Raw genomic sequence first — 21,029 nt, 5'->3', positions numbered from 1 at the left:
AGAAATAAGTATGGGGTTTAACATTTTTAATACTTTTGCAGAAGAAAATATTTATGTATCACATTCACATAAAAATATGTGGGTTCCATAATTTTTTATTTTCTTTTTATAATAGAGCTCACTCATATTTTAAAAACAAAAACAAAAACATTTTTTGTATTAAAAACAAAAATATTTTCGCCATAATTTCATATTTGTCTTGTTTGTCCACTTCAACTGGATTCCAAAGTGCCATCGAGTCGTTCTAGTACGTGGATATTTGAACAGTGCTGAGATGAGAACACGGAGTTGCAATCAACTTCGCAATAATGCATGCCCATAATGCAAGCAAGAAGCTTGGACACCTGTCCTACCATTCATCGTTTGCCAGATATATGAATAATACTGATTTGGACTTTTGGTTTCTTTTAAAAGATTGTATATTACTATAAGCGTTTTATAAGAGTTATATTATAAGAAAAGTGATCCTGTAATATTATAAAGATTCGTTTTGTGTGTTTTTTTTTTTTTTTTTTTTACTTTAAAAAGTGTGGGCTCTACAAAATATTGTGTGTGTAAGAAAGTTTTTCGTGTCATGTTAAAAGACAAACTAAAATTAATTTGTTTATTTCTCCACTTAAAATTAAGTCATTATTTGTTTAGGAGATACTATAAATCCAAATAGCGAAGGGCCATTATTGAATGTTTGAGTTGGTCAATTGGTCATCCGGTCAGGGGGGACGAATTGCAGAAAGCACTGTTCTGTCTTGCGTTTAATTTGGCACATATCAGACTTGCCCATAATAATTCTCTTTAAATTTTTTTGGCGAGCTGCTATAATTATTTTATTATTGCATAGATGGATTGTCTTAATTACTTTAGCTTATTTAATAATCTCTTTTTTGTGGACTATATAATCATCACATTTAAATATTGGTAAATTAAGGTGGAATTCTATTAAATTTTCATATTTATATCTTAGTGAATTACATATATCTCAAATACAGTTATTTTATTTAAAATGATAAATATTTTACCCAAAGATAAATATTTTTCCTATGTGAATTATAAAACGTAAGTCCACTTTTTTTTTGTATATACATAAGCTGAGAAGCATCGACACACCTTTTTTTAAAAAATTTGCATGTCAGACTCTCACACGCGATTAACATTTTGGGACACGTGGTCAACGCTCCGACAAATGTTCTGACATGCGCTGACACATTTTTTTTAAGTTTAAATTTTATTTTATTAACTAAAAATGAAAAATTAATTTATAAGTCAATTTTTTCTGTTATGAAATTTGACATAAAAAATAAACAAGATATGAAAAATTACTTTTGTTTTATATTTATGTTATAGAATTTAAATATTTGATTGGTTATATGACTTATTATGAACTGTTATATGTATTAAATATAAATTATGTTATTTATATTAAAAATATTATTTAATATCAAAACGTGTCCTAACGTGTCGAAATATGATATTTTTTAAAATTAACGTGTCGGCATGTCGTATCTCGTGTCAGTATTGGTGCAACATAGTACGTAAGTCCACTCTTAACGACTTAAGGAAATATTATTTATTATTTCAATAGATGTTACTTAAGATCAATTGAAATTCAATTTCTTTGAAGACTGCTTCATCTCATAATCCAATCCCGCTCAGGCAGTTTTGTTTTGCTACCATTTCTTCTCTCATAATAAGTTATAAACTTCTTCCCTAAAAAAGACAGATATTATGGCAACTTCAATTTCTCAACAATTTCAAACCTTATTATTATTATTATTATTATTTTTAGTTGGTTTAGTATTCTTTCATGTAGAATGGTTTAGTATTCTTTGAATAGCGATATTAAAGAGCCCTATACATTAATGTGAATTCTATAGAGACTAATATGATTTCTTTAAGGCATGGGCTTTGTGTTTTCTGGTTGGGCCGAACCCAAGAGAATAAATAAGGCCCAAGAAGAATGTAAAAAAGCAAGGGCCTTGTTTGACAACCCAATTAATTAACTTAAAAAAAAAAACGAAGTAGAAGCTGAAGCCCATTTGTTATGCCTGATTCTCACTCCGAAAGAAACCCCAAACAAAGAATCAAATTTAATGAAGTGCATCTGGGAGGGGGAAGAGGGTGATTGCGTTTGAGATAGAATAATGGAGGATGATGAAATAGTAGGCTATGTAACTGCGTACTTGAAGAAGAAAGGGTTTACGCAAACGGAGAAGGTTTTCCAGGAAGAATTCCAACACAACAAGAGCAATTCCTCTGCTAATTCCCATCTCGAACCCGACATTGCCAACCACCTCCTCGCTTTCTCTCAGTAATTTTCTATTTTCCCCTTCAGTGTCATCTCTGGATTATGCTTATGTTCTTTGAATGAAAACCCCTTATTTTGCAGATTGGAGAGTGGTCCCGCTAGGTATCATGATGGATATAGCAGACTAAGATCGTGGACTTATTGTTCACTGGATTCGTACAAGGTAACATGCCTTCTATTTATTTTCATATTTGAAATTCATTTATCAAACTGTTATGTTTTAGTCTCTGTTGTTATTATTTGGTTTGCCACTTGCTTTCAGCATGAGTTGCTTCGTGTGCTTTATCCAGTTTTTATCCATTGCTTTATGGACCTTGTCGCTAAAGGGCATGTTCAGGAAGGTATAAGTATATATACACATGCATATTTGCAAAATTTCAAATGTGTACCATCAGTGCAACATGTTTTTTTTTTATGCTTCTGTTTATGTGATTGTGGTTCTTATTCTCAGCTAGGAACTTTTTCAATACCTTCCGTGAAGACCATGAATTGTTTCACTTACGTGACCTCCAAAAGTTGGAAGGAGTTCTTTCTCCCACTCATCTGGAGGTTAGTTGGTGTCTAAATTCGTTTTATCACTGTTAAGTTTCTTGAATTTGTTGGATCATTAGCTATCGATTAGCATTAAATAATCCTAAGATGTTCTTCTTACTCAGGAAATGGAATTTGCTCATTCACTTAGGCGGAGCAAATTCAACATAAAGATATGTGAGGTAATATCTTGATTCTTCTGGATTGGTTTATCAGTTACAGTATAGTTGAATCTTTTCTATTTGAACTTTGCACATATTGATATTAAATATTTTACTCAGCTAGGATTGAAAACCCCCAGAACTTTAGTGCCTCTTCTGTGCTTTCTCTTCTTTATTCAACTATGATCATACGTGAATTTATTTTTGACCAATATTTATGATGCTTTACTTTTTTGAGTGAATGTTTAGCTATTAGCATTTGCACATAATTAAATTCAAACCACTTTATAGCAATTTGCTTTAAGTTATGTGAGGTCTACCTCTTTGTTGCTAGTGAATCCAATTTGTTGACTGTATATGCTGGATCATGCCTGCACATGATACAACACTTGATTGCACTAATATCATGCATTGAATAAAACATTTGATATCCTTACAGTGTTGTAGTAATGTTTCCATAGTTTTCATAGATGCATGGGATCAATATTACCAAATTCGCCCCTCCCCATTCAAACCACATTTGATGTTGTGTGACCTCAATTATGGTACATTCACATGCTGGATCAATGAACCTGATAGACCCAAAGAGATGATATATGGGCATACCCGGGTTTCTGGACCATTACCACCCATACTATTTATTTTATCAATATTTGATGACATTCAACTACATTCAGGAAACAACCTCTTCGGAAAAATACGAGGGTAAGGCTGCATACAATCGACTTTCACCCCTCGCAAAGCCAATAGATTTTGTGCATTGGGATTTGCTCCTTTTTTACCCTGTATGAGAAATTACCCCACTATTGATCTTTGGACTCTGTTGAAGGAGATGACTTCTTTGTCCCTTATCTGTTTTTTTTTTTTAAAAAAAAAAACAAACTGGACCATAATTGTCATTGTGTTATCTACATTTTTCATTAAAACAGAGCTAAATATGTGGGAAAAGCTGATAATAGTTAATGTTTTGCCAGTATTCTTATGAGCTTCTGTTGCAACATCTACACAGTACGCAGTCCACTACTATACTTGGTATTATCAATAAGCATATTAACTTCCAAGGTATTTTTTTCATTTTGAGTTGCATCTGCTCCTTCGAACCTGTTATTGCATGTACTTCATCAGTTCATTGTTTTTTGTTGCAATATAGTTACTCCTGGACAACCTAGCGCAATTTCTGATGATCCAGAGGCTGTTACCCTTACTGGTAGCAGTCAGGATGCAGCAAACCAAATAAATCAGAAAGAAATACATTGGGGGGTGAGTTGATTAATATTTTTTAACAAAACTTGTCAAGTTTAGAAATTGTCTTGCTTATGTTGTTTCTGTTAATATGGTCCTAGTTATTTACTTTTGCAAACTCTAGGTTAATAAAAGTGTGTTAATAGCATGAAAAACATTTAAAACTTAGTTTTGCCCGCTAATTCTTCTATGACAAATATATCAAGAGAGCCAATGTTGAGATAAGCACACCATGACTTGGGATCATTCAATTGTACTTTGACTGTAAAACATGGTTGCTCCCTTGTCTTCATTGCCCTTGGAGTGATGCATGGAACTCTTTGTTTAGTTGCAAGAACCACAATTGTTAAGAACTGGAGATAAATTGGACTGAACCAGCTGTTAAATTGGTACTGGTTCAACTGGTCCCAAGCGATGACATGGTAGCATGTGATTCTGCCATGTCACTGTTGTAGTTCTCCCTTGGATCTGTGAGCAGATTGGCATGCCAATTTTTGCCTCTGGTCATGGTACTGTAACCAGAAAACTATTTTATTTTATTTAAAAAAATAAAAAACCCACAAAGTTTAGCTTGAATAAATAGCTATAAAACATTACTAACATAATTATCTGTTATGTGTATTATAAATTTTTTATAAATTGATATTTATGTACCTTACAATAATACAAAAAGCATCTTAAAATTTTAAATAATTTTGTAAATTTAATATTCATATAATTTAATTAATAATTGTACATGAAGTGTATTTGATTGTTTTTGGTTAAGAAAAGTTATTGTATCGAATGTTGTGTGCTTATTATTTTGATAGTTTTTTTCAGTTATTTTATTATTAATGTTATTTTTATTACATCTTTTCATTTTAAGAAAATTATGTATATATTTAAAAACCCAGTTGAACCTTTAACCCTTCACCCTCTCCCTTAAATGGTTCAATGGGTGTAGTTTTTTATGCATTGGTTTATCGGTATATATCTCCTTGCAAAGGATTAAATTCAGATATACCGACATCATGCTTGCTGTATGGGGTTAATTTGAACTGACAATAGTTGTTGAGTAACAACAACTTAGCATTAGCAGCATTGGTAGCATCCAGAGTATGAGTAGTTATTTATGAGACCCTTGGGGTTCAAAAGAGTTTCTTGATTCTATTTTTTAATGAACGGATTTTCGGATATAAATTATTAATGATTTATTTAATAATTATCTGATTTTAATTTCAATATGCTTCCCCTGTAGTTGCTTGAAGACTCTCTAGAAGAACGCCTGGAGAAGGCCGGGGCCTTGCTTTCAGACTCTGAAAAGGGTGAAGGGGAAGCAAAAGAGGGTGAGACTGATGAGAGTAAGGTATATCTTTTCTAAAGTACACCTATGACGCTTATCTGTTCCATGCATACTTTATCATGCAATCCAGTACCATTTGTTCTAGAATCTAGGCATTTCAAGCAAAGTGGGCATGAATTTCAATGGAGACGTTTCAATTACTTTAATTCTATCAATCCATTATTTGAGTGCTTTTTCACTTTTGTTTTCACATGTTTATCTTTTAGAAAAGATCAATTGAAGGAGGAAAGCAAGGTGCTTCAATCAAAAAGGTAAAAAAGGACAAAGGTGGAAGTGCAACAGGGAAAAGTGCTAAACCTGAAGCTAACACTGTTTCCGCAGCTCCTCGAGTTAAGCCAGAACTCTCCTTGCCCATCATGTATTCTCTCAAGTCCAAATCTTCATTTGATATGCTTTGCAAATTAGATATAGCATGTGGATTAAAGCTGAAGGCAATTAAGACATCATGCTTTGTTTTTTCTTTTTCAGTAGGAATTGCAGAGTGTAAGTTAATGGCACTAGTCTGAAAATTTAGTGATATTAAAGCAAGAGAAAAACAAAAACAGTCATTTCATAGGCATAATATTTGTTTCCTGTTCTTTGATTCGTGCCCTTTTTATTTAGCCAAAGTCAAATCACAAAATCAGCATTCAGTCATTCATATATTTTCAAAAGTCTAATTGAAATTTGGTCTTTTTCTTATTGTGGTTGAAATGAAATTTATGCTTATAATTTTAGTTCCTTTGCTTATAGAGTTTGTCAGTTTACAACCATCCTGGTGTTTTTTCTGAGAGCTGGCTTTAATGACTGCAATATTCTTCCTGTTCAACATCTGCAATTAATTGGGTGGAACCTGGATTGATGTTTCTCTTTAAGTAAATTTATATGCTTTGAAAATACAATCAACTTACTATTTAGGTTCGACTCTAACTATTCTGTTTGAGAGCAAAAACATTTGCCGGTATAGTCTGCAGGCTCTCTGTCAGCTCAATTTCGATTTAGTATAGATGTTTTCACATTGTGTGTAACTTCATTTAGTTATAGGTTGAATGCTTGTTTTGGACCATACAAGAAAAAAGTTTTCCCTGGAAACATTGATGTGGAGTAGACTGTAGAGCCCTCTCCAAGCCAGGCTGTTTTATTTTTTTGGGATAAAAAATAATTTATTAGAGAAAGAGTGGGTGAAGTGTACAACTATAAGGAGGATAAGGAAACCTCTAAAGCAAGAAATTATATATACAAACAAAAACAAGGAAAACTAAGAATGCAATTAAGCTTCCAAATCTCTCTGCGCATATCCAAGCTACCTTGAAGCAACCATGAGCAGAACACCAAAGGAGAGTAAAAGAAGTCAATGACAAATTAACTTTTGGGGAAAAGAAACACTCTAATTCTAAAAGGCAGACTTTAAGAGGGGGGAGCCTCTTCTTTAAATTTTTTTTTGGGGGGGGGGGTTTGGGGGGTTGTATTATAAATGGGAATTCCATGTCTCACACCTGCGAGTATGGTGGTACTCACACTTCTGCGTCAGAACTACACTTTTGTTTAGATTATTTTGAAACAAAAGTGGGGTATTTGGAAAGGTTGGTGATTGGTGATTTATGCATCCATTAATTTCTGGATAAAAAGGGGGTTGAAATGCAATAGCTTTTAGAATATGTAATTTTAGATATAGCATTCCATAAATTGTAGGGGGAAAAGATCTTTTCATTTGTCTCTTATCAAGTCATATAATAGTAGTTGAGTGCTTAAATTGATTTAGGTATTCAGAATATTTGTTATTGAGCCTCAAACTCAGAAGTTTTCAAGTGCTTCACTTCTGTATTTTTTGTTATTATATGATGTCAGCTATGTAAAGTAAGGTATTAATATTTGAGTTCAGATTTTCAATCACAAAATTGTAAATTTGTAACTTCATTCCATTGAATTTTATAATTTTGCATTATTGCAGCCCAACTGAGGTAGAACACTCCATCCTTGAAGATTTAAGGAACCGTGTACAACTTAGTAGTATTGCACTGCCATCGGTTAGCTTTTACACATTTATCAATTCTCATAATGGGTAATGTCTAATTCACGACTATCAAAGTTATTTATTATGTTTGGGCTTCTGTTGCTTAATGTTTAATTGCTTATTATATTTTGTCCAACTGTCTCAGTTTAAGCTGTTCATCAATATCCCATGATGGATCATTGGTTGCTGGAGGGTTTTCTGACTCATCACTGAAGGTTTTTTTTTCTACATCCCCTTTCATACACCCGTCTGAAAGAAAGCCCTCTTTCTATGGAGTTTTATCTTACCTGATGTTTGAATTTATCGTTATGTTTGAGTTGTATCTGCAGGTTTGGGATATGGCAAAGCTTGGACAACAGCCTACCAGTTGTAAGTTTGTATTTGTAAATTTCTTTTGTTTAGACCAAGCTACGACTCTTGCATTCTTTGCTTGAGAAACATAAATGTGCCAATGTGGTTAGAAGCAAGTATAATAATTCAACGAAATTATATTTTTTAAACTGTAACGTGCTGCTGTGACCTAATATAGTTTAAACAATGCACTGGGCAAATAAAACAAATATAATATAAGCAAGATATTCAGTGGTATAACTTTACTTACGAAACTTTTCAATATCACATATATAGAGTTTCTGGGCAAACCTTTCTCTCTAGTGATGGAATTATTAGACTTGGACTTCATGGAAGATAACCTAACCCCTTCGTGGTACATTGTCTTTTAGACTTTTCACATTTAAAACTCAAATAAAAAAAAAAAAAGTATTCGTGGTTTAAGAATGTGATGCAGGCCAGTGTGGGCATTCTATTTCAAAATGGTCGGGAGTGGATCATATCTTTAGGTCTTTTTTCTTCTTGTGCAATGGGTCTTAAGTACCCATTTGAAAAAGTGATGTTGTAAGTTATATGCAATGAATAGTACTTCAAGACAAAGATGCTATTCATCACCCTGCTGACCAAAGTAGTTACTTAACCTCAAAAGCCATGTCTATTTCTATAACTGTAAAAGACCAGGGCCTCGACTAATTGACGGTTGAGTTGAACAAAGCCAAAACTAATATACTATTTAACCAAGCGAGCTCGGTTGGAAGGAAGCTTATGCTAGTCTTGAGCATTTGAACATACCCAAATATGAGCTTTATCTTCATGTTTTGCTTGCTATAAATGTCCAGTTATCAATTCTGCTATCATCAGCTCTTTCACAGGGTGAGAATGACACATCACAAAATGAACAAATGCTTGGGCAATGTGGCGGGAAACGACAGTATACATTATTTCAAGGTCATTCAGGGCCTGTTTATGCAGCCTCATTTAGTCCTGTTGGGGATTTTATTGTTTCATCCTCAGCTGACTCAACAAGTATGTTTACTTGATAGCATTATTCTTCCTCAATCTGCATCTTCTTCACTTTTGGTAGTAATTTCTATGTTGTTTCTTTTATATTATAGTTTTAATTTTGAACCTTACAAATCTTAAATGGATTATGCAGTTCGATTATGGAGCACAAAACTTAATGCCAATCTTGTTTGTTACAAGGGTCACAATTACCCTGTCTGGGATGTTCAGGTAAAACATTTGTCTGAAATTTTCTTTTGTGATGATGAATTTAGAACCAAATACCGAATACTTGAATACAAAATTTTTAATTGTAAACATTCAAATCTTATGTCTTCATTCTTTTTAATTGCTTTACACAAATATAGATTATGCATGTGATGTATATACAAGTTAGACCATAGTAGTTTCTATATATGCTCCGAATGTCTGGTTAGCATCCTTGTTTTTCCTTCTTTCTTTTTTTCTATGAGAAGAAATTCATTAAGAAAGAGAAGAAGAGTATAAGAGGATAGCACTATAAGATGTCCTCCTTAAAATTAAAGAGGAGAAAAACAAACATCAGAGAACAAAAGACATCAATGGAGCAAGGCTACCCACAATCCCTGAGGGATACCCCATTAAAGCCACTTTGTTTCTTTTCCGTTCCAGTTTTATTATGATCTAATATTACAATGATATATTATACTTCTTTCTTTTCTGGCTCTCTTTCTGTAACTTAATTAATAGTTTTTGGCTACTGATACGCCTAATGTGCTGCATGGTACTTTGGGAAATAGACACCTTGGATTTTGTTGGTTACTAAAGTATGTATACGACAGTTTAATATTTCCTGGGAGGACTTGTTTCTCATTTATCAAGCTTGTTTTATGCTTTGATCTACTTAGATGTGTGTGCATTTTTGGAATTTCTTGGAGAGTCAGCTTTGCATTGTACTCTCAAATCAATTACTGCAGCTTAGGGGTATTCATTAACCGATTCAAACTGCGGTGACCTAACCGATAACCGAAAACTAAAAAACCAAAAACCGAGCCGCATATTTTAATTGGATTGGATCGGTTTTCGGTTTGGTTGGTGAAAATTGATCCTATCCAAACCGATCCAATGTATTATGTATTTATTATTTTTGAAAGATTGCGAATTGGAATCTTGTTGTTTTGTAGACTTGGAATCTTATTGATAGCAAACTATTTTGTTTTAGTTTTTTATTGTCTATTAATCTATTTTGACTCTTCAAAAGTTTTAAGACTTATTTTTGTTTGAAGACTTGAATTTTCCATTGGTTTGTAACTTTGAATGATTTTATTTTGATATAGCTAGTGATTTGTATGGTTGAAATTTTAGGGTTTTCAAAAACCGAAAACTTATCCAATCCAAACCGAATAAAAATGGATTGGATTTAAAAAAAAATCTAAACTGAATGGATGATTATTGCTTCAAACTGATCCAATCCAGACCGCGAACACCCAATGCAGCTTGCAAAATTTTTGATTTCTTCCTTACCATAAAGATATTTTTGTTCCTCTTTTTTCTGTTTTTATTGCCCTTGGGACATTATTGTTTGTATGTACATTTATGTTATTTACTTCTTTTTCTGGGTGCAGTTTAGTCCTGTAGGGCATTATTTTGCCAGCTCTTCACATGACAGAACTGCTAGGATTTGGTCAATGGACAGGATACAGCCCTTAAGAATAATGGCAGGGCACTTGTCTGACGTTGATGTAAGTTATTACGACCAATATCCTCTCTCTTGCTTGTTTAATTTTCTCCAGATTTTGTTCTTTAAGGATTTATATTTGTCACTAGCTCATTTAATTTTATGTTCACATATTGGTTGCTTGAGAAATTCATATACCAGTAATTTAATTATGTATATATCTATTAGTTTATGATTAAGCGTGTTTCTTTAAAGCAACACACCTAATCTAAGAAGGTGAAAAAGGAAATTATACTAAAATAAATCGTGGAGTTTGTCAATCAAAGTTGGTGTAGATTTTACATTGATAAGATTTTACAAGATATTGCAAGCCTGGTGCAGAGATTAAATAAACTGCATGGCTTGCACATAATTTTTTATTTGGCTTATTCGTGATAGGATAAAATTGGAATCTTTTGGAATGTGAGCTCTTCTGAAACTACTGCAAATATAAAAGAATGACTAATCCTTTTGGTGGTGTCAACTACGAAGATTTTATGTTTGAGGAATTACTTAATAGTATCTTTCATTTTATGCACATTCACACACAAAAAAGGTTCTGTCTAGTATAGGATTTATTTCAAGAGATTCTATATACATGTTTGTCCTAATCCGCAAGATGTGACGTCATGGGATTTAACCAAGCAGTTTATGAGAATTGCAGTGAGCATTGTGAAGAAAAATAAATTGGGAGGGAACTAGGCTTTTTGACCCTTTTGCTCCTCATTAATTAATTAATAACCAATTTGTCCCTCCCCCAGAACTATCCATCATCCTGCTCCCCTTTAGTCGATTAAGATGAATTTTTAATCGATTAAATGGTCAAAATACAGAAAAAATGATGACCAAAATTTAATCGACTAAAAATCCCTTTTAGTCGATTAAATTTCTGGGAGGTTTAATCGACTACAATTGTTATTTAGTCGATTAAATCGCGACAGAAACCCTATATTTTTCCCTTTCTCGGTCTCATTTCAAATATTAACGTTTTGTAAACCAATATCTCTCTTGTTTGTCATCTGTGATCCTTCCAATCACGATTACATTTCATCCTACCATCTCTAAAGCCTTAATATTGTGAAATCATTGTCATTCCACTTATATTCTCATTTGTTGCCCCCAAAATCCGAACCCAAACCCACAAAATCCAAACCCCACCCCCAAACTCGTGTGAAAGATGAGCTCAAGTCCAAACATGTATGTTACAATGATCTATTATGATGGAAAGCATTATGAAGGCCCCAATGGTGTTCAATTTGAAGGAAAAACGAAAATGTTGAAAATCAAACGAGGCACTACATACAATGAGCTGAAGGGGAGAATTCACCAAACGGGGCACGTTTGCAAACGTTGGTTTAGGCTAACCAAAACTTGGTGAAATCATTTTAAAGACCTATTAGTGATTGTTCTGAGTTGCTATGGACGATTGTGACCTGTTGTGCTATTATTTGAACCAAATTGATCAAGTTCATACAAAAGTACAATTTATCTCATTTGTTCAACATTGAAAAGGGCATAATTAATGATAAATAAATCCGATAACGAAACAACAACTTCATTACATCAAATAGTTCGGGAACCAAAGGAAATACAAACCCTAAACCCTACATCAAATAGGAAATAAAGGAAATACATGACATCAATACAAAAAAACATGAACTAAAAACCTAAACCCTAAATCTAATCCTCATCCTCTTCGAACTCTGTCTCCTCGTCTTCCTCATCTGACACATGAGGATCCTCCTCTGCTGCCTCTTCAACCTCCTGTCCTCGTGCAAGCTCCAGACGAGCAAGCCTATCTTCCACACCCTTGAACCTTCCCTGTATGTGTCTAAACCTTTCATTTCCTTTCTGGATGTGACTCTTCCTCCATTTTTTATGTTTCAGCGCCATCTTTCCTATCTTCTTCAGTGTGGCGTTTATGCCCTTCATGACATCACGCAATGAAAACCCACCCTCAGGCTCAGCTATATCCTGCAAGTCAGCCTCATCATCGTTCTCATCATCATCCTCCACCTCGGGCTCAACCATGGGTGCATCTGGGCCAACATCAGGAACCTCAACCTCAACCGTACCTGAGAACTGCCACACACCCGCCCTGTTCTTTGAGATCTTGCACTGCTCCAGTAGACGCTTTCCGAATTTGCAATTATAGCCTGTGGTCTTCTTCAACTGCTCAGTGTCCATGGGAACATCAAAGTGAACCAATATCCTCTGTACCAGACAGGCGAATGGAAGTGCACCCTTATGTTTGGCCTTATACATCATCCAACAGATATAGTGTCTCCAGTTTACCATAACACTATGTCAGATAGCCCACATGATAGGAATGTCATGTTCCAGCACCCTGGAATGATTGAAAGCTCGCAGAAACAGTATGTGGGTGATGACATAGTGTAATATACGGGCCTTTACACTAAGCAACCCCACCGTGTAGTGAATGGTCCGCCCACGTCCGATATGAGGCCTCCTCCACAACATCAACTCGGGCATATCCAGGAAGTGATACACCGCTATCTGCGTCATACTCCACAGTCTGCTCAGCATCAAAGTCATAGCCCAGTATCTCCAACCATACCAGAGTCGTCATGATGATGTCCACACCGCAGACCCTCGACCTCAACTCACCCTGTACGTAGCTGAGGTTATGGTAGAAGGCCTGCACCATCAGCTCTGAATACGGACACAGCATCTCAGCCAACACCCTCAGATGTGCTGCCTCCAACATTGCCACAATCTGAAATCCCTCCGTATTCGAGTTCTTGGGAGAAGCCATAGATGAGAGAAAGAGAGAAAGAAGAAAGAGAGAGACTGTGAGAATTGTATTATGTAATCTGATTGTACAATATGCACTCTATCACTATATATAGAGTGATGATCTAACTAACTGAATACAATGATAACTGACAGCTAACAGATCTGTAACAGACTTGATAGGAAAAGGATCTGATACATGCAAGCACATTTAAAGAAACTACAGCTACATATCTAATACACCCCCGCAAACTCAGGGGTCTTGAGTCACTGAATCAAGAACACTGAGTTTGGCTCTTAAATTTGCAAAATGGCCAGAAGGAGGAGGCTTGGTCAGAGTATCTGCCAGCTGATCTGAGGCAGGAATATGATTGATAATAATCTCATGTGCAAGAACTCTATCTCGAACAAAAAATATGTCTAGTTCCATGTGCTTTGTGCGGGCATGCAGAACAGGATTATGAGAGAGAGCCACAGTGCTAAGGTTATCACAGAAAACATGTGGAGTATCAAATGCGACTTGTAATTCGCAAAGAAGAGACTTAATCCACAAGATTTCAGCACAAGTAAGTGCTAAACTTCTATATTCAGCTTTAGTTGTGGACCTTGCTACAAGAGTTTGCTTTTTGGACCACCAAGAGACAAGATTAGGACCCAAGAAGAGAGCTGCTCCTGAAGTAGAACGCCTGTCATCAGGGTCACTTGCCCAATCTGCATCACAATATGCAGTGAGAGTAAGAGGAAGCTGAGGATTTGCCTTTTGAAGAACAAGGCCGAAGGTAATAGTCCCTTTTAAGTATCTTAAAATTCTCTTCATAATTTTCCAGTGGTCATCTAAAGGCTGGCCTATGAATTGGCAAAACTTATTGACAGCATAACTAATTTCAGGGCGAGTGATGGTTGCATATTGAAGAGCACCCACAACTGATCTGTAGAAATGAGGATCAGAAAAATAGTGTGAACCAAACCTTGAGAGTTTACAGTGAGAAGGCATGGGAGAAGAAATTCCTTTTGCATCAAACATATCAGCTCTAGTAAGCAAATCACGTATATATTTGGATTGGGACAGCACCAAGCCACCAGAAAAATGAGGCTTAACCTCAACACCAAGAAAGTAATCAAGATTGCCAAGATCCTTTAGTGCAAACTGAGAATGAAGCTGCTGAATCAGTTGCTGAATATAAGAAGCATTAGTACCAGTCACAATGATGTCATCAACATATACAAGAATGTAAGTGCAGTGAGAAGATGTTTTGGAAATGAACAAGGAAGGGTCACAACAGCTTGATTGGAAGCCAAACTGTACTAAAGCACCCTTTAGTTTGTCAAACCATGCTCTAGGAGCCTGTTTAAGCCCATACAATGCTTTATTGAGCTTGCAAACTAAGCTCTTATCAGAATTTTCAAACCCAGGGGGCTGTGACATGTAGACATCTTCTTGTAAATCACCATTGAGAAATGCATTATTAATATCCAACTGTCGAATTCACCAGGAGTGAGTGAGAGCAAGAGTGAGCTTTATTCGAATGGTGACAAGTCTGACTACAGGTGAAAAGGTTTCATTGTAGTCAAATCCTTCTTGTCGATGAAATCCCTTAGCCACAAGTCTAGCCTTGTATTCATTCACAGAACCATCAGGATTTTCTTTAACTCTAAATACCCATTTGCAGCCAATTGACTTCCTGTTGGGAGGCAGAGACACAAGAGTCCATGTATTGTTAGTCATTAAAGCATTATACTCAGCTTGCATGGCCTCAAACCAAGAGGGACTGGTTAGTGCTTGTTTCACAGTAGATGGTTCAATATGAGCAAGGAGAGCAATGGATCTGGTTGTTGTCTTTGATCTGGTCTGAATAGAGTGTGTAGGTGAAATTACTTGTAAGGAGTTTGGGGGAATATATTCAGAGACTGAGGAAGAAGAAGAAGAAGAAGTGGAGGAGGGATCAGAAGAGGACTGCACTGTTTGTGCAGAAAGAGGGTTGTGAAAAGAAGAAGAGGAATCAGATTGAGAGTGGAACTGCAAAGGAGAGCTCGGTAAAGATGACTGAGACTGTACAGGTGACAAAGTATGAGTACTAGTAGAAGAATGAGGAGACACAAGAGGAATTTGAGCAGAAACTGGAATGATTGGAGGAGTGGGATTAATTTTGGTGTCAGTCCAAGAATGATAAGGAAATTTATATTCATTGAATAATACATCCTTGGAGATATAGACTCTGCCTTCTTTACTTAAACAGATATAACCTTTGTGATTTGTGGAGTAGCCAAGAAACAAGCATTCTTGAGAACGAAACTCAAGTTTGTATCTGTTGTAAGGCCTCAAAAAGGGAAAACATGCACACCCAAAGGTTTTAAGAAACTGATAGTCTGGTTTTTGCTATACAATTTTGTGCAAGGAACATCAAAATGTAAAGATGCAGTGGGTAGTCTGTTTATTAGATATACTGCTGAAAGAAAGGCATAATCCCAGAATTTTAGTGGTAAGGAGGCATGAGACAATAATGTCAGGCCCGTTTCAACAATATGACGATGTTTACGCTCAACAACACCATTTTGGTGATGAGTGTGTGGACATGCAACTCTATGAGTAATGCCATTGAGTTTAAGATAATGAGAAAAGGATCTGAATTCCCCACCCCAATCTGTTTGTAAAGCCTTAATAGGTAGCTGAAATTGAGTTGTTACCAATGAGTGAAATTGTTTAAATGTAGGAAAAGCATCAGACTTTTGTTTCAGTAAATAAATCCAAGTGTATCTGGTATGGGCATCAACAATTGACAGGTAATAAGTGTATCCCATGGTTGATGTAAAAGGAGCTGGTCCCCAAAGGTCACTATAAAGTAGAGCAAAGGGGGTATCATATTCAGACAAAGAGGGATATGAGGGGAGTCTATGTGCCTTACCAAGACAACAAGATGAACAAAATTCACTGACAATTTTATTTGAAGCAAGAATGTTACAAGAGTGAAGCACCTTTGTCAAAGTTACATGATTAGAATTTCCTAGACGGCAATGCCATAAGAAAAATGCAGAATCTGAAGGCATACATGATTGTCTATCACTATTACAAGACTGATCAGTATGATTGACAGTTTTATTGACACTATGAACATGATTACATTGTGAAATAGCACCAGAAGAAGGGTTGTCTGAGCTAGAAGTTGTGGATGGCAGAGTGCAAGGAGCAGATTTCAAAGGAAGTGAGATGTCTGAGAACTTGTACAGACCATCATCTCCAAGCACTCCTCGAAGAAGGATGTTATGAGATACCTGTGATTTGACAAAACAAACATTGGGATGAAATTCAAAGTAAACACAATTATCTTTGGCAAATTGACTAACATTCATAAGGTTTTTCATGATGGAAGGAACTAACAAAAGGTTTTTAAGATGCAATCTTGTATTAGAGTCACAAGGTGACATAAAACTTGAAGAACCAATTGCTTTAATGTTCAAACCTTGCCTATTACCAATGATGACCTGATCAGAACCACTTAGTTGTTGACTCTAAATCAAGTTCATTGGGTTTGCAGTAACATGATGTGAAGCACCTGAGTCTGGATACCACTCAATAGCTGGAGAAGAGACTGGAGTTGGAAGCAATCCTGGTTGTACAGTCGTCATAGCTTGAGGTACAGTAGTAACAGGTCGAACATACTGATAATTTCGCCGCTGGACTTGTGGAGTATGATTTTGAGCAAAGAATTGACCATTTGACGAACTCTGTGGAGGTGGAAGTGTGGGTATGAAGTCTTCATCAAAACGATGCCAGTAAGATCTCACATCGTGACCGTATCTGTAACAGAGCTGACAATGAACGTTTTGTCTATTCCCACGGCCTCTAACTCTATTGTTTCTTCCAATATATCGTCATCGTCCTCTGTTGAAGTCATTAGAACGAAGAGTATTTACAAAACCAATCTGTTCAGGGACCTTACCAGTGCTCTGTTCCTGATTCGCTAAAATAGGGGCAAACAGAGGAGTTGTCTCAGCAGTGTTGCTCTGTTTTTGAGCTACATTCACAGTGACAGAGTCAAGAAGGGATTCACTCTGTTTCAACAACATTTGTTCATGTGTCATCAACTCTATAGCCAGATCCTCAATGGAGTAAGGATTTTCTCTTCCATGAACGGTGGTTACAAAAGCTTTGTACTTGACTGGAAGTCCTTCTAGTATGTAATCTGTTCTATCTTCATTTGTGACTGGATTTCCTATAGCCTTCAACGAATCACATAGGCTTTTGATTCGAGACAAGTATTCTTTTGCAGATCTGTTACCTTTTCTGATGGTTCTTAGTTCTGAGCGCAATTGACGAGATCTAGATTTCATCACTCCATGAAAGAGCTCGTGTATTTTATCCCAAGCTTCGTATGCATATTTGACTCCAAGAATTTCGTTGACAACAGATTCTGAGATTGTTGATAGGAGCCAAGACAACAACATTGAATCTTGTGTAATCCATTGCACATACTCTGGATTTTGGATCTCGTTCTCACGATCTTCTTCAGATGCGAACTGTATTGGAATCTTTGGATTCACCAGATGACGATGAAGTTGGTGTGAAGTGATAATAGGTTCGATTATTTGATTCCAGAATAGATAGTTGTTTTCGGTGAGCTTCACAGTGATTTGATGATTGAATAGAAGTGGTGCACGATTCTCCATTTGTGTTGAATCTTTGTTCGACCTAGAAGATGCTGGAATGCTATTTTCTGTTGAAGCGTTGTTGCTGATGTTCGATGCGTAAGACATAGTGGAGCACGAAAATGGATCAGGCCCTCAGAAAGAGAGCTCTGATACCATATTTGAGTTCTTGAGAGAAGCCATAGATGAGAGAAAGAGAGAGAGAGAAGAAAGAGAGAGAATGTGAGAATTGTATTATGTAATCTGATTGTACTATATGCACTCTATCACTATATATAGAGTGATGATCTAACTAACTGAATACAATGATAACTGACAGCTAACAGATCTGTAACAGACTTGATAGGAAAAGGATTTGATACATGCAAGCACATTTAAAGAAGCTATAGCTACATATCTAATACTCCGCCATAAAAAATGCCTTATCAAATGATTTTGGAAGACATAAGGGTCGGTTCAGATGGTCACGTACAAATGCAGCGTGAACCGAGGGGTCATCCTCAAACAAGTATCCAAATGGGAGGTCGACAGTATCAGGCTCTTCGTCTTGTGGCCTTGATGAAGAAGGCCGGTCTTGTCATTGCTTCGTGCGTCTCTCACCTTCGGCATTGCTTGATCTTCTACGGCCAGCCATTTTAACAAGCTTACCTACAATGCAAGTGGAAACAATATCAATAAACAATATCAATAACTCAATATCAATAACTCAAAAATCAAAAGCATTAAAAGGGCAAAAAATTTCGAATCCCTATTGTTTATCTTGATGAAACAATATCAATAACTCAAGACAAAAAAAATAAAACAACGTTCTACCATAAAACAGAAAAAAAAAAAAAACAGAAACAATATTATTTAAAGGAAAAAAAAAAAAAAAAAACATAAAACAGAATGCAAGTGCCAAAACGTTACCTACCCACACAGTTTCACAAGGTGCAGCGATTTGATGGTGCAATCGACAGGCCAGGGGGAGGGGTTTGGGTCGGTTCTGGATGAGGTGAGAATTTGGGGGTTTGGAGCTACCCTTAATCGACTAGGGTTTGAAATAACCCCCTCTGTGAAATGGGTTTTTTTTTTTTAAATTATTTTGTCGCAATTTAATCGACTAAATAACAATTGTAGTCGATTAAACCACCCCGAAATTTAATCGACTAAGAGGGATTTTTAGTCGATTAAATTTCAATCATCATTTTTTCTGTATTTTGACCATTTAGTCGATTAAAAATTTATCTTAATCGACTAAAGGGGTGCAGGATGGTGGATAGTTTGGGGGTAGGGGCAAATTGGTTATTAATTAATTAATGAGGAGCAAAAGGGTCAAAAGGCCGAGGGAACTAACCTTGGATATTTTCAACGAAATAATGCTTAATATGTGAGTGTGATAGTCGATTAACAGTTGATTGACTTCTGTGTGTCTGAATGTAATATTTTTGGATCAAAGAATTCATGATAGTCAGGTTTTACCTCACCGTTGTTATCTGTTGTGTTTCTTTTTCTTTTTTCTTTTTATCTCTCTCCACTTTTTCCACTCATTAAAATCTGAAACTGCACGATTCATACAATTTCTAATTATTTGGATTTCTGCAATTAGTCAATTTTGAATATAGTTGGCTGGTATGGTCTCATTGTCAACCTTTAGAAAATGGTTTCCATTTGGTTCTAAGAATATTGTTTGCGCCTGTCATTGTTTGATTGATGATTGATCTTAGCAGAGTCTTCTCTGTTGGCTTGTTTTGTGTAAAGCATAAAAGTAAGTTTTCATTCTTCCAATTAAGCTTCCTGAAAATTCCTGTTCTCACCTAGTGGAACTGAATTATGAGCAAAATATTTAAAAATATTGCTGTTTAAGACAGAATATTTTTCCGTTCTTCAACATGTTTTGCAACTATGCTTACCTGCTTTGTGATCTTATTTAGTGCGTGCAATGGCATGTCAACTGCAACTACATTGCTACTGGCTCCAGTGACAAAACAGTTCGACTATGGGATGTGCAGAGTGGGAAGTGTGTCCGGGTTTTCGTAGGTCACAGGGGTATGATTTTGGCTTTGGCAATGTCTCCTGATGGTCGCTATATGGCATCTGGTGATGAAGATGGCACAATCATGATGTGGGACCTCTCTAGTGGCCGCTGTCTCACACCTTTGATTGGTCACACGTCATGTGTCTGGTCACTCGGTTTCAGGTGATCTCCCCCAGCAGTCGAAAATCAAAATATAGCTTAATTCATCATAAGGAAATTAAAGGTCTTTGAGGTTGCCTATCACCGTCTTAACACTACTTATTTATTATTGTTGGATGTATCAGCTGTGAAGGTTCTGTTCTAGCATCTGGATCTGCAGATTGCACTGTAAAATTATGGGATGTGAATACGAGCATTAAAGTTCCAAGGACTGAAGAAAAGTAAGTTTTTCTAATATGACAATACATAATTGTCTCTACAGGAATTTCTGTTCATATGGTAGGACTGACTGAATAACTTTTTACTTCGTTAGCAGAAGTGGGAATACTAACAGACTCAGATCGCTGAAAACCCTGCCAACCAAGTCTACACCAGTTTACTCTTTGCGGGTAAGTTCTCTGATTCTTTAGTGCGTGGTTACTTGTTTGTCATGGATAATGTAGATATATCTCTGAGTATTCAATCATATTATGTGATACTTGTATTCTGTTCTTGGAAGCAGTTTTCTCGAAGGAATCTTCTTTTTGCAGCTGGAGCTCTTGCAAAAAGTGGCTAATTTATTCTGAGTATGTCTACAAATATTAGATCGAAGTCTGAGGGCCTAAAAAACAATGTGCACCATCTCTATCAAAACTATGTACATGTTATTTACACAGGCCTGTAAATTTTGCTATAGTAAAATTACCGAACTGGAGAATTACGATCGTATTGACTTTGTTTCTTCTCCATTATTTTTGGATCCCAACAGATTTTCTGTATGAGTTTTTTTATTGCCGCAGTTATAAATATTAAAACGCCCATGTGCGTGTCATGTAATATTTGATTGTAAGAAAAAAAATTTTTATATAAAAGCAGG

At 35.9% G+C, this 21,029-nt stretch overlaps 1 protein-coding gene across 3 annotated transcripts; it reads left to right on the top strand.

The window, feature by feature from the left end:
* Positions 1–2,066: 2,066 nt before the first annotated feature.
* Positions 2,067–21,029, top strand: LOC133308631 (transcription initiation factor TFIID subunit 5-like). 3 transcript variants are annotated; one of them, XM_061509274.1, is made up of 19 exons: positions 2,067–2,305; positions 2,384–2,465; positions 2,565–2,643; positions 2,754–2,851; positions 2,959–3,015; positions 3,969–4,056; positions 4,145–4,254; positions 5,474–5,581; positions 5,785–5,936; positions 7,509–7,619; positions 7,717–7,786; positions 7,901–7,937; positions 8,763–8,927; positions 9,058–9,134; positions 10,508–10,624; positions 19,911–20,176; positions 20,299–20,394; positions 20,490–20,562; positions 20,676–21,029. In XM_061509274.1, exons 1-19 carry the CDS (start codon positions 2,139–2,141, stop codon positions 20,727–20,729), a joined length of 2,007 nt encoding a protein of 668 aa, XP_061365258.1. In that variant the 5' UTR covers positions 2,067–2,138; the 3' UTR covers positions 20,730–21,029. The 3 variants fall into 3 exon arrangements, with proteins under 3 accessions (XP_061365258.1, XP_061365256.1, XP_061365255.1); XM_061509272.1 differs by having other exon boundaries at positions 7,901–7,940; XM_061509271.1 differs by having other exon boundaries at positions 7,901–7,940; positions 20,487–20,562.

Source organism: Gastrolobium bilobum, unplaced genomic scaffold (assembly GCF_033153095.1).
Source record: "Gastrolobium bilobum isolate Gb01-03AN ecotype WA unplaced genomic scaffold, APGP_CSIRO_Gbil_v1 utg814, whole genome shotgun sequence".
NCBI lineage: Eukaryota > Viridiplantae > Streptophyta > Magnoliopsida > Fabales > Fabaceae > Gastrolobium > Gastrolobium bilobum.
Note: the sequence above shows the minus strand (reverse complement) of the source record. Positions and strands in the feature narration are given on the sequence as shown.

Excerpts from the sequence above, each read along its gene's own strand:
- LOC133308631 (XM_061509271.1), top strand. The coding sequence starts at position 2,139 with ATGGAGGATGATGAAATAGTAGGCTATGTAACTGCGTACTTGAAGAAG. Across the intron at positions 5,937-7,508 it reads GAACTCTCCTTGCCCATCAT|CCCAACTGAGGTAGAACACT; the intron begins GTATTCTCTCAA and ends GCATTATTGCAG. Across the intron at positions 8,928-9,057 it reads ATCCTCAGCTGACTCAACAA|TTCGATTATGGAGCACAAAA; the intron begins GTATGTTTACTT and ends TGGATTATGCAG.